General features: G+C 49.7%; 1 protein-coding gene across 2 annotated transcripts in view; it reads right to left on the bottom strand.

The window, feature by feature from the left end:
• Positions 1-1,649: 1,649 nt before the first annotated feature.
• The window catches only part of KSR2 (kinase suppressor of ras 2), a 265,078-nt gene continuing 253,800 nt past the window's right edge, over positions 1,650-12,927 (bottom strand). Inside the window, exons 19-21 of one of the 2 annotated variants that reach the window (XM_039505836.1) lie at positions 7,658-7,787; positions 6,779-6,912; positions 1,650-2,653 (exon numbers count right to left, since the gene is read on the bottom strand). In XM_039505836.1, the coding sequence (XP_039361770.1) occupies positions 2,647-2,653; positions 6,779-6,912; positions 7,658-7,787 (271 nt within the window). In that variant the 3' untranslated portion in view covers positions 1,650-2,646. Of the gene's footprint in view, positions 2,654-6,774; positions 6,913-7,657; positions 7,788-12,927 lie in introns of those variants that run through there. The other variant, XM_039505837.1, reaches the window with a different exon arrangement.

Raw genomic sequence — 12,927 nt, 5'->3', positions numbered from 1 at the left:
CAGTTAGTCCAGCACTGAGTGATTTTGAAACTCTCCCCCATAAAGCGTTAGAAACAAGCCTGAACAAAATGCCCTGCATTCAAAGAGCATTGAACTCAGAGGAAGTTGGGATCCAGAATCAATCCCTACATACTGTGCCCATCTCTAAGTTTTAGACACACACACACATGCAAATTTAATAGAACGAGCCCGCTTTGTTGTATGTTCTCGCAATCAAAGCGATTTCCCCCCCAAAAGGTAATGCTTTTGAATAAGTTTTTAACCTTCATTTATTTAGGCTAAAACAGTTACAATGTAAGAAAAAGTGGGTTAAAGTAATTCATGGAGATAGAACAGGACTGCTTAGTTTTCAGAGCCTTGTAATGCCTCCACATTAAAGCTAACTTATACTACGATTAAATGATTCAGGATGGTTCCTGTCAAGTAATTATGTTTAATAAAGGCCTGAAAATGAAATTTGCTCTCATCTGTCACTTGATACCTAGTGTGATGGGCTCAAGGCTCCATCCAAACTGACGGTGATAGAGCAACACTGGTATGTGGTATTCCAGTGAAAACAACTGCACTAAGATGCTGAGCATGAAGCAGCTCTTCAGCGAGTGGAGAGTAAGAGGATTGCGGGATCTTTCTGACAGGAGAGGAACGTACAGAAAAATGGATAACGATCCAGGCCGCGCATCTCGCTCCCTGGCAGGGACAGAGAGAACCCAGGTTATTGCAGAAGCGAATGTTGCAGACAAATAGCTGCGATCTCTGTGTCTGTGAAAAGTCCAGGACTGACAGCCTGGGAAGGGAAGCTTTCTAGCTAGCAACAGAACAGGTACAGCTTGAGCACCTCACCAAGGAGCGTCAACCCTGACTTGGAGGGATTCACTCCAAGGGTTTAGAGAGTCGTTCAAACCCTGGGCCTAGCTAGCTGCTGTGACTGCAGACAAGGCTGCAGCTTGTGTCTTCTACGATCTTAACTGAGATCACCAGCTCATTGTACATAGGCCATCAACCAGCTATCAGCTGGGGGTGATTTCTGGTCACGACTAGCTAGGGTTGCCAGTTTTGGTTGGATGTATTCCTGGAGATTTGATCACATGACATGATCTTTAATTAAAAATTAATCTTTAATTCCTGGAGACTCCAGGTCAATCCTGGAGGGTTGGAAACCCTACTACTAGCCCAGTCTGGATTGCAACCGGTGGGCTAGAGGTGAAAACTTCTGTTCCATTCCCAACCCCCTAAACCATCCAATCCACCAAAGAAATACACGGGCGGGGGGGAGGGGGACACAAAGGAACACAGGAACAGCCATACTGCGACAGACCTGAGGCCCATCTAGTGCAGTATTGTCAGACCGTGGCCAGGGCCCGATGTTTCAGAAGAAGATGCAAGAAACCACGGTGGACAACTGTGCAATGGTTTGTCCATCAGGAAAGTCCCTTCTAACCAAAGGAAGTTAGCGGCCAGTTTATGCACTGACATGTGAGGGTTTCATAGGCTTGTCTAATACATTTTCACACTATTTTCTGCGTCTCTCTAAAATCCAGACACATATGCACTCTGCATGCTGCGGGGCTGTTTTCAGACCTCATGCCAGCACACATTTTTCCAATGCACTGCTAGATGCCTGACTGCAAAGCCCTATTTTGTGTGTGTGTGTGTGTGTGTGTGCGCGCGCGCGCATGCGTGATCCAGGCATGGACTTGAACCTCAATTTGCATGGGTGCATCTGCTCAGCAGTGCACAATGTGACTGGAAACCAGACCCCCTGCACATATAACATGGGTAAACAGGGAGAGGTGGGAGGGCACAAGCAGGGAAGCTGCAGCACTGGGGAGCAAAGAAAGGAAGATTTGCTGGTTAGCTACAAGACAGTGCAAAATGCTAAAATGATCTGTGCCATGCTGAGAGGCAGAAAGGGAAAGGATAAGAGTAAATGGGTGTGGGCGGGAGGTAGAGACGCCGCTTGTGAAAGGTGTTTATCAAGGTTCTGCAGAGCAGTGCTGGAGCAGGGCTCTCATAACTGTCCCTGCAGACACGTTTCCTTGCAGGAATCAGCTGACAGCAGTGAAAAGTCCCCCCCTCCCCACCGAGCAGGCACAGTCTCAAGTGATAAACTGATGGAGCAGCAAGAGTCCTCTTTAAAAAAAAGAGGAAGAAAATAATCCCCCAAATGACCCACATTTGCACTGAACAGCTGATTGGGGTCTCAGAAGCCACAGTGCTCAATTGAAGCTGGTTGCTTCCCGCTCAGTATGAACCAGTGGAAAAATCTCAAAAGATCAGTTCCACACACTCTCACATCCCCCTCACTCACGGCCTTTGCTGGCGTGGAGGGGGACTTCATGACAAGTCTATACAACGCTTGGTGATTGCTCTTCCCAACCTGTTCTCTCTCCAGACATTCCCCCTAGGATCCCTTCAAGACCACCGTCGGGAATTCTGCGTTCCTCCAGTCCAATCCGAGCTGGCTGTTGTTTCTGGAGAGTGGGTAAGCATCTGGGGATGGGGAGAGAATGAGCAGGAAGCGTCTTTCCTTCCATGCTCCCAGTCCATGGTACCCTCTGGTCTTCCTTAGTGCATGGAGGAAAGAGCGAGGAAGGGGAGGAGGAGAACTGAAGGGATGAGAAAGGCACCATCCCTCAACGCCATCTGTCACAGCCTGGAGAGGGGAGACAAGACACACAGCAGTCAGTACCTGAACAATGACAACGGGACGTTCTGTTGGGAGCAGTTCACTCCAAGGTGCCACCCACCAAGGAACAGACCTCTCCGAACACTAACCTGGATTAATGCTGACCTGGGGTTACTCACTGGATGGAAGGAATGTGTGGCAGGGAAAGTTCCAACAAGTCCATTCGTTCTTATGCAAAGGAGGGTTACCATGGAGATGGTAAGATGGCTTAAGCAATCGCACTTCCCCCGAGTACCCCCATATCAGTTAGATTCACATTATTGTTTGGTATAAGTAGCCCTCCGTTTTACTGCCCAGATTGGTGGGGGGAGAAAATTGTCTATATAGATGTCCCTTTATCTCCTGCCTCAGGGCAGAGGGATGGATTAGACCTCTGGAGCTCCCTTCCCGCCCTGCATAGGTATGATTCTATTGTTCCAGACATACACGGTGTGTTTGCATAAACGAGACTATGATAAATGACAAAGGTTTTTAATACAGTTACCGTAGCATCCAAGTACCTAAGCTATCATCTCTAATGCACCCTTTCCTTCAGGGCGCAGGCAGCAAGCATCCAGGCAGCCCTATCATAGGTCTCTATTCCAGATCAGACCCTTAGCTACGAGACCTCTTTTGACCACGATTCCCCATGTCCATTCCCACACACAATCATCCTGCTCATCTCATAACAGCTACACAAGAACCCCATTATCCCCAGACCTCACCCACCACTACGCAGCAACCGGTGATAAGCAGGAATACAAAGCTGCAGATTTACTAGGCCTGACCATGGCAGCAGGGGGAGAATCTTCATTACCTCTAGCACCTAGAGCTTTGGGCCCAGGCATGAAGGGTATGAAGGTATGAAGGCTCCATCAATCAATAGGTGCATAGATCCCTTTGAGGATCTGGGCCCAAACATGGCAGGGCTTCATGGAAACATTTTTGTTCACTCAGTCTGTGACCGTTATCTGAGAGAGATGATTATACAGCAGGCACATCACAGTCGTAAGAGTCAGGGAAGAACTGTCAGATCATCTAGTCCGTTGCCAAGGGGGGCACGAAGTCCCCAGAGGACGTATAATACCATGTATCAAACTGACAGCGTATGTCGTCTTAGCCCATAGGCCAAGGACAGTGAGTCAGGGGGGTGTTTATTAATAAACAACCATGTTATAGGTGTTGGATCCAGGCTGCTGGAAGAGAGGGTGTAGGCCAGCAGCCGCCTTCTCCCAAGCCCCCCATGCAAACACGTCCATGAGCCAAGTAGGGTGGGGAATGGGAACAGCTTGTCATGTTCACCTCAGCAGCACGCGTACAGCTGGCTCAGCGACGGGGGGACAGGACAGCAGTGCTGTCTCAGGCATATTCGGGCCTGCCTGAATTCCACCTCCCAGAGAGATGAGTAACCAGTTGCTGTGGGAGAGTGCGGGTGAGCAGTAAGCAAATTATTACTACAGTGCACAATGTAGCTCTCATTACCCTGTCACACTGCTCTGGAGGAAGCGGCAACACCAAGGAGACAAGCAGCAGCCAACCTCTCCTTAATGAGGGAACCAGAGAGATACCTGACAGAAAACAACTGCGGCTCCGAAATCCTCTCCCCCTCCCCATCTCCACGCAGCTACCAAAAACAGAGGGCAGACTTGCAGGAATTAGGGTAAGTGCCAGCCAGAAGAAGTTTGCCAACCGTCACAGCAAGGGCAAAATGAGTGCAATACCCTAAAGGGCAGCTGTTTAAATGACCAAACGCAACAAAGCAAGCACGAAACCTACCAACTTCGGGTTCATCAACCCTTGGCCTTCCTTGGAAGCTCTCTGGAGCTACTGCCTATTCCCATCATGAACTGTCAGTTAACCTCACTCCTGTCAAACCACCTATATTCAGGGCAGGCTTTGGACCATCGACTGTAGCCTTCTCAAGGCTGATATTTTATGATCTCTGGGATTGCTGGTGTGCCCTGCCTCCAAACATTAATACAGACCGGGCAACAGGCACTTCTGTAGCTGCGAACTTTAAACGGGGAGATTCTATGGTGAAGAGTTTCCCGAGCCCTTGTTCTCCAGTGTGAGCATGAGACATTCTGCAATGTAAGGAGCTCTGAGAGAGGCGCACAGGGAATAACTGAGGGCCTCCGCAGCTCATCTGGGGCTACAGAGTAGAGCTAGAATGCTAGGCTGGGAGATTAGGTTGCCCGATGCAGGATGAGAAATCAGCATTTCAGGGTTCTTCATTGTCCTCCAGAAAGGTGTTTGCACAAGTTAGATGAGTCCAAATGCAAGAATTCTTTGGTTACTTTTTGCAGGTGGATTAGCACAACGCTCCCCAACCCATTATACCTGTAGTGTCCTGTCCTGCCATTCTGTTCTACAGTTTCCATGCCAGAAAATATACTCCAAGGTAAGGCAAAATCTCTCCCCTCCAACTTGGTATGTTTATGGAACTGTGCATGCTGCTCCCCATGTTGTGAAGTAATGTATTTCCCTGTGCATGCACTAGGTATTGTAAAGGAAAAATAGACAGTGAGAGAAGGACCTTCCCACTGAGGAAACTTAGGGGGAGTAAATGGAACAATTTAGTTGGGGGTCTGACTTTCTGCATTCTCCCTGGAGCCCCTTACCTGGGATCTACTCAGGCAAAGTGTTTATTGAAGCCAGTGAGAGATCTGACTAAGCATTAAGCCAAAATGATGTGAGGATAGGATTTGGCTGACAGATGCTTGTATCAGAATGAGAGCTTTCTCCTGGCTCTGCAAACTCTCCCACTGTTTGATCCTGAAAGGCTGACCCATGCTGTACTCCCACATGAGAATGGCCCCCTGGAGACAACGCACTACCCACAAATCACCACCTCTCTTGACTTCTCAGCCTCAGAAATGAAAACATCCTTGACAATAACATATTAAAACCGCAGCAGTTTCTCTCTGAAGCCATGGCGCAGTGTGCGGCAACCATGGGCCAGACGTTAACGGCCTTTGGAAAGGCCAGGCAAGTCTTCTCCACGACAGCAAGTATATTTCTGACTGTACTGGAAGCATACGTACTGTGCATCATGTCTCAGCAACACACGGATGGGCATTATTTTGCTATAAGACACATTTTAGGAACTCCAGTTTGAGGTCCATTGCTGACTCAGTGACAGCTCCCACTGGACACTGCGAATGCAGTATCAGGTGATATGTGGGGAGGTGGATGCAGGGAACGCATGTAACCTCTCTCTGTCTGATTAACTAACAAAGGCATGCTGCTGCTTTGGAAAACTCGTCTGTCTCTGAGGAGTAACTGTGCCTGGAATGTAACAGCTAAACACAGAACTTTATGTCTAGGGCAAGGGTTCTCCAACTTCTTCCGAGTGTGGGCCACATTGGGACGCAGTCACCTCCTCCCCACCCATTCACCACCATATGGGCCACCTCTCTCTCCCTGCCCCACTCACCGCCCCACAGACCAACATTCCCCTCATTCCCCAGCACACAGATGGCCCCCCGGTCTTCCCCACACCCCTTTCACCAGTGGCCTCTGAACAGTCCTTTCCCACTGGCGCCTGGGAGCTCCAGTCACCCCAGACCCCAAGTGCAGCCCATTCCCTCTTCCTCTCTATCAAGCCACAATCCCGCTGGAGGCAGCTTAACTGGCTCCTCTTGCTTGTTTCCAACAACTTACCTGGGCTCCAGGATTCTCACCCATAGCAGCAGCTGGTACCAAGAAAAGCCAGCACCATAATAACAACAACGCCTAGTTTTATATAGCGCTTTTCATCAGCACATCTCAAAGCACTTTACAAAGGGAGGTAAGGATCCTTATCCCCATTTTACAGATGTGACCAGCCAGCTCCCGAAGCATCACTGAGACACGTTCCCTGTATCACCAGTGGTCCATGGACCACAGACCAGGGACTGCTGGGTTAGGCAGCAGAGGACTGCTGCCATTGGAAATGCCCAGAGCGGGTGGGGGTGAAGGACGTCCCTGTTAATCCGGAACCACTCCCATCCTCCACCCACCCTACTGCCAATGGGCAGCATTACTGGCAGACTTGTGTAAGGGGCTGACCCACGGAAGAGCACCTGGCACAGGGAGGGGAGAATCAGTGGAAATACAGGGCAGGAGCCTTACTCTGCCGACTTCCAAAAGTGCCCAGGGTGCGAAAGGCGACGGTTCCGCTTTGGCAGTTTCTCCAGCATCTCCATGAGCTTGATGAAGGTGGGTCTCTCCTCTTGTTCGTACGCCCAGCAGAAGAGAAGGATGTCCTGCAGCATGCACAAGACAGAGAATGAAACAACAGAGCCAGCCCTCTCCACACACTTTACTGGAACTGCACATACCCTGATAGTGACCGGCCGAGTCAAAGCCCTGGATCCCAGCACCTGCGTGCTTTGGGGAACTTGGCATCTGCTCCTCACCTCTATCATGGGCTGAAACAAACTCCCCACCGCCCACAAGGTCCCAAACCTTGAGGAAGATCTTGAAGTGAATTCTGTAGCTTGGGCACCATATTCTTGCAAAAATGGGTGGAGTTCATTCAAAGGCGCATATGCCACCTCCCAGGCCCTGGCTGGGTAAGTGCAGGAAGGATGGAGCAGCTGTGTTCCCTGTCCGGAAGGGGAAGGGATACACCCTGCTTTGTTGCTGGAGCCCTGCAGCTCTCCCCTTTATTCCTCCTACCCATAACACCTTCCTCCTTCCAGCCAATAAGAGCTGGATGGGGCCCACCAAAAACAGGTCAAGTGGGTCTAAAGGTGGCTGGCGTGGAGTGACCTGAAGCGCTCCTTCCCCTCCAGGGATTGCGTGAGCCTCCACCACCCTGGCAGTCTCTTCTGGCTGAGACAGCAGGAAGAGAAGTTAGATCCTGGCACACAACACCACCGCATTTTCTTTGGCCCAGGGGCCACCCCCTCACAGGTGATTTTTGGAGATGCTAGAGTGGTTCCTGGCTGCGTCACAATGGGAGCACCTGCCCCCTCCCCGATCTGCCCACACTGCCGCCTCACGTACCGATATCTCTTTGCCCATGCCGATCTGGCTGAGGTTGGGCTTCATCCCTCTTCCCACTTGCCATATTATTGCCTCTGCTGGTTGCGTCTTAAAAGGCCACTCCCGCGCGTGCAGCTCATACCAGATGGTGCTGTTAGGAGACAGTTGCACTGGGCATTAGAATGACCTAGACACCAAAGATGCAGCAGGGGGTAACTCTGAACATTGGAGCCAGGCCGCATTCTCTCCCTGCCCATCAGCACTGATAGAATATGCCCTGCCAGGGGCAGTCCTTCTTCAGCATCCAAGGTAGACCTCTCAGAGAAGGCATGTTCTCACACCATCGCTACCCCCTCCTATGTAGATAGCACCTTGTACCCAGGGATCTCAAAGCATTCCACAAAGGTGGGTATTAATGCCATTTCAGAGATGGGAAAACCGAGGCACAGAAGCTAGTGACTTGACCAAAGTCACATGACAAGTCGAAGGCAAACTCAGCTCTCCTGGCTGCCAGCCCCGGGTTCCAATACACTGCCTCCCCTTTGCTAGGGATTCTCATCACAGTCTCACCTTGACCTGCAGGAATTTTACATGTGAATGTAACTCTCATTAACAGTAAAAGGAACCTGTGCCATTCCCCCCGCCCCACACCCCCTTTCTAGCACGTACTGGGCCGGATCTTCAACTGGTGTAAAACTGGTGCAGCTGCATTGATTTTGATGGGGCTACCTCCATTTACACCAGCTAAGAATCTGGCCCACCAAGAAGAGAATCGGCCTCTTTGATGGGAGGCACAAACAGACTGACTAGTGAGCCTGGTACTTCAAGTGGGAGGCTCCTGCAGTGTTGCAATAGTGGTTGAACCTGCTGCATAGGGAGCAGCTTAATAGCTAATGCAGGGGGTAAATATGCCTTGCAGCTGCTTTTTTACATTCACGCCACCTGCTCCAGCTGGATCTGGAAGCAAGCTCTGTGGAAACAGGAGGTTTTGCTTTTCCATTTTTTCCCCAACGGGAATTCAGTGCTAGCTCGAGAGCCCCAGAGGCAGATATGTGGTATGTAGACTGTCCGTAACGCAGGGACTGTCTGGACAGTGATGCAAGCTCCCCCACACCACCCCATCTGGGATCTTCATTCCTGACCTGGCAGGACCAGCCACCTCCTGGGGTGGAGAGGGTGGGTCAGACTCTCCACCCATTCGCTACTTGGCCACTCCAGACCATGAGCCAAGGCCCCACATACTCTGCAGTGAGCTGCACCTGACTTCCGCGTCACTCTGGTGCAGCCCACTGGACGTTCTGCAGCAGCTTCATTTCAAGACAACAGCTGAGCTGGTCGACGTGGCCATGGATAGCACAGGCTGCACAGTTAATTTTGTACGTAGTTTCATGTGCTGTGCATTGCCCCAGCATGAGGGGGTTTCAATGTGCCACAGGCGTGTGTCTTGATGGAACTGAACTGTGTTGTCGGGGGGAAGCTGAAGATCTTGGGAGCTGAGCGGGGGCCAGCTGGGTCTTTCGGCACCTGGGAGATGGTCTGAGATTGTGGAAGAGACCCGTGTTGGTAGCATCTGCTCCGGTGATCATCAGTTTACAGTGTTAGCATTTAAAACGGGCCCTATGGTTTCAGAGTCAACAATCCACTGACACGGGGTCCGCTGGGTCAGGAGGACCACACCTCATTGGCTGATATTGGGCTCATGTTTTATAAGGTTTTCTGCACACCTACGAGGGTTGCAAACCCATTTTATTAAATGCCAGCTCAGGGCTCAATTCCTGACGTCTGGCACAGCTGAGCTAAGGACGAAGGTGTTTGAAACCACTTGGGTGCAGTCCCATCCCCATGGCTTCCATCCATGGTGGAGGGCAATGCTCTTCCCTGACTCCCCACCCCCACAACTGTGGAGGGAGAGGAGTTTTGAGCCGCCTCCCTCAGCTTTGCAAGAAACATCAATCTTCTGCTTCAAAAGCGCTCCGAGGCAGACAGCCCTGCCCAGGGGCATTGTTCTGCTTCACATTTATAATATTCACCAAGACATGACTTGAGGGGGAGAAGAAAAAAAAAAAGATTGTCCATGACAGCAGCAATCGCGGCGCCATGCAAAATAGGTTGAAGGGGAGGAAGGGAATACAGCCTTGCGCACTTCATCTTTCAGGTATTAATTGAAAACCAGAAATCCATCAAGTCAAAGGGGAAATGCACCTTGACAGGGTAATGAGAGACATCCTGAAAAGCATCAGCCAGCGTGAAAGGAAGATCTAAGTCATCCTGGAAATCAACTCCCCTCCTCCCCGCCCCCACCCATGACCCCACTGAGATTTCTTCTCTTGCTCACAACAGAACTGGATCTGATAACTGGAGCTGGGAGCAGAGTTACAAAGTGGTGAAGTATCCAGAAGGCAGACAATTAGGCTGGGTTCCTTGTTCCTGCCCCACCAGCACAGCTGTCTCCTGCTCCCTAGATGGAACTAGTGGGAGGGGAGGGCATGAAACATTAGCTTCTCTCCCCATAGCCAACCGCCTACACTTCTCACTGCTGCTCTAGGACCAGAGACAGCCTCCAATATCACTTCCAAGAGAAGATGCATTCAACAGCTAGTTTGCCTTCACCCAGCTGTCTGCTCCCTGCCCCCTTGACAACCAGGCTTATTATCTGGTGTCTGGAGAACGGGACTTTATGAAAAAGTAAATGTTCATGCTTTTAAGTGGACTCTTGGGATTAATCGGACCGTTTCTTGAGGAATTCTTGTCTGTACTGTGTTAGTGTTGCTGGCCTTTGGGCCCCGAATGGCTTTGTTTTGAAATAATGTGCTTGAGAAAGGAATATTTCACCGGGACCAGCGTAGCAGGCTGCACACAGAGTGCTTTTGTAAGAAGGGTTCTCTTGTTTCTGCATCTACTGAACTTTCGCTTCATTTCTTCTTCTTTTTTTTTTCTTGTTACGATAAAACTGATTGAGAACCAAAGCCCAGCAGCGCCAACAACAAATGCCAGGAGCTCTCTTCACATTCACTATGTTCAAGGCACAAACGTCTAAAAGGGGACTCGGGGAGGAGGCAGGTCTAGCTGCAGATTTTTAGCGTGCCAGTCACCAACCTGGGCACCAGGCCTAAATTCCCTTCTGGCATAAACCGGGGCAGCTCAGAGCCTTTGGCCCCAGGTACATCCACCACGTCTCGGTCCTTTCCTCGCATACTGGACTAGTTATGTTAGGGGAGTAAGTGGCTTCCTCTTTGAAGACAGTGGTGGTAGCCTAGAAGTGCCATTCTCATCAATGACCGTCATTGGAGCAGGGGGGAGGCAAGATCAGGCCTCAGGTTTGGAACTCGTGATGGTTTATAGCTGAAAGGATCCATGGGCTGTGAATAATATATATACAAACCGTTCTAAAGTTGCCTTGAGTGACAAGCAAAAGGCAGGGTAGACATTTTATAAAATATTTCTTGCTCCAGAACTGTGCCTGGCTCAGGGGAGCGGGTCCAGCTGGCAGTGTCCAATCATTTAGAGACAATTTGGTCCACTGGACTGGATACAGCACAAGTAGAGGAAGAAGTGCTGTCTGCCGATGGTATTTGTAAGTTGCCTGTCACTGTGGTATGTTACGTGCAATGGTAGCTAAGGCCTCAATCTTGGGAAGCGTTCATTAATTTTGGATGCTTGTTTTCAGGGGCCAAATCTGACATGCTAGATCCTGGTTTTCAGAGGTGTTGAGCACCTGCAGCCCCTACCAAAGTCAACAGGAGCTACTGGTGTTCCATGCTGCTGAAAAAATAAGCCGTGGTCATATCAAATTGGGCACCCAACATGTGAACCCCCACCCCCACCCCCCAAGAAATTACTGTGCCTAAGTGGCTTATACTCCCAACAGAATGTGAACCTGAAACATTACTGTGGGGTCTGGAGTATTTCTAATGAGTTCTCATACCTGAACTATTTCTTGCGTTAATCTGCTTGATAAACGTGTATTGTCTGAGATGAAGGGAAAATCAAAAGCTTTGTAGGTATAAATATATTCATATGTTCCCTTTCCTAGGCTCAGGCAATGCAGTTTAGATAGGGGGATAAGAGTGTCTTGAAAGGCTGAGTCTAACATCACCATCTCACAGGCAGCTGTACTCCCTCCAGCTAAGCTGAGAGTCATTACTGATGGTCAGCGATTCAATGCAAAGCAGTTTTTAGATCCAAAGATTGCAGCTGTCCATCTCCTGAATGCAAAGAGGATGAGGCTTCCAGAGAGAATTCTCAGAGGGCCCACTCTGAAAACTCATTTTCCAGAGTTTACTTTTCAATTCTAGACCAAATCCTGCAGTCGCCTCCGTTATTTTGATGGCTGCAACCAGCTTTAATTAATTTGTTTTTCTAAGCATGATTTTCCCTTGCCCAGATCCGTGTAGGGTTATTCCGTAACTATCAGACCAGACGTATAACATTAATTACAGCAGTGGAGCTGAAGGCGTCTCTTAGCTTTTTGACACTTAACATTGCTAAATTGATTGATTCCATTCCTTATTTTTCCTCCTCCTTAATGTAGAACCTCTGTGAAGCAAGGTCTTAATCACCTGGACATTCGGTGTTTCTCCATAAAACTTTTTCTACGCCAGGATCTTTTCCTAGGGACTAGAGCTTAGATCCCACTGCAGACACATTGGGCCACAAAGCAGCCCCCATAAGGTCAGCCAACCAGCAAGACCATCCCTGCTTCATGGAATGAACCAGAGGCATTGAAGTAGCAGAGCAGTGCCTACACTACCCTGGTCCCTAAGGCTTAGCAGAAAGGGGCCATGCAGGCTTTCCCTGTACCCTGGTAATTCTCAGTGCTGGATCTCCTCAGGTCACCCATAACTCCAGAAGAGCCAGAATGCCAGCCAAATCTGGGGGCAAAGTCACAGTGGGGTCAGTTGTCCTAGCGCCACTGAAATCAATTACCCCGGCTGACGATCTGCTCACTGATGTTTACCAAAAGGAGAAGAACTAGTGCTGTCCTGCAGTGTGCTGGGGAAAGAGACCAAAAGGGGGCAGAAAGGCAATGCAGCCTCACCAAGTCCTATGACTATTTCCCTTTGCTGCCATTTTTAGTCCCAGCGAGAGGGCATGATTTCCGTCCCCAATTCCGTCAGGAGAAGAATCTGTGAGCCAGACCCTCAGCTGGTGTAAACTGGCAAATCTCCACTAAAATCAATTTACAGCAGCTGAGGATCTGGCCGAACAATTCTCAGCAACTGAGAGGATATTACAAACCAGGAAGAACAAAAACACTGAAAACTTTTAAAAGAAATCGACAGCTACTTTGA

The sequence above is a fragment of the Mauremys reevesii genome, linkage group 18 (assembly GCF_016161935.1).
Source record: "Mauremys reevesii isolate NIE-2019 linkage group 18, ASM1616193v1, whole genome shotgun sequence".
Taxonomy (NCBI): domain Eukaryota; kingdom Metazoa; phylum Chordata; order Testudines; family Geoemydidae; genus Mauremys; species Mauremys reevesii.
The sequence above is the reverse complement of the archived record's forward strand: the minus strand, read 5'-3'. Positions and strand labels throughout refer to the sequence as shown.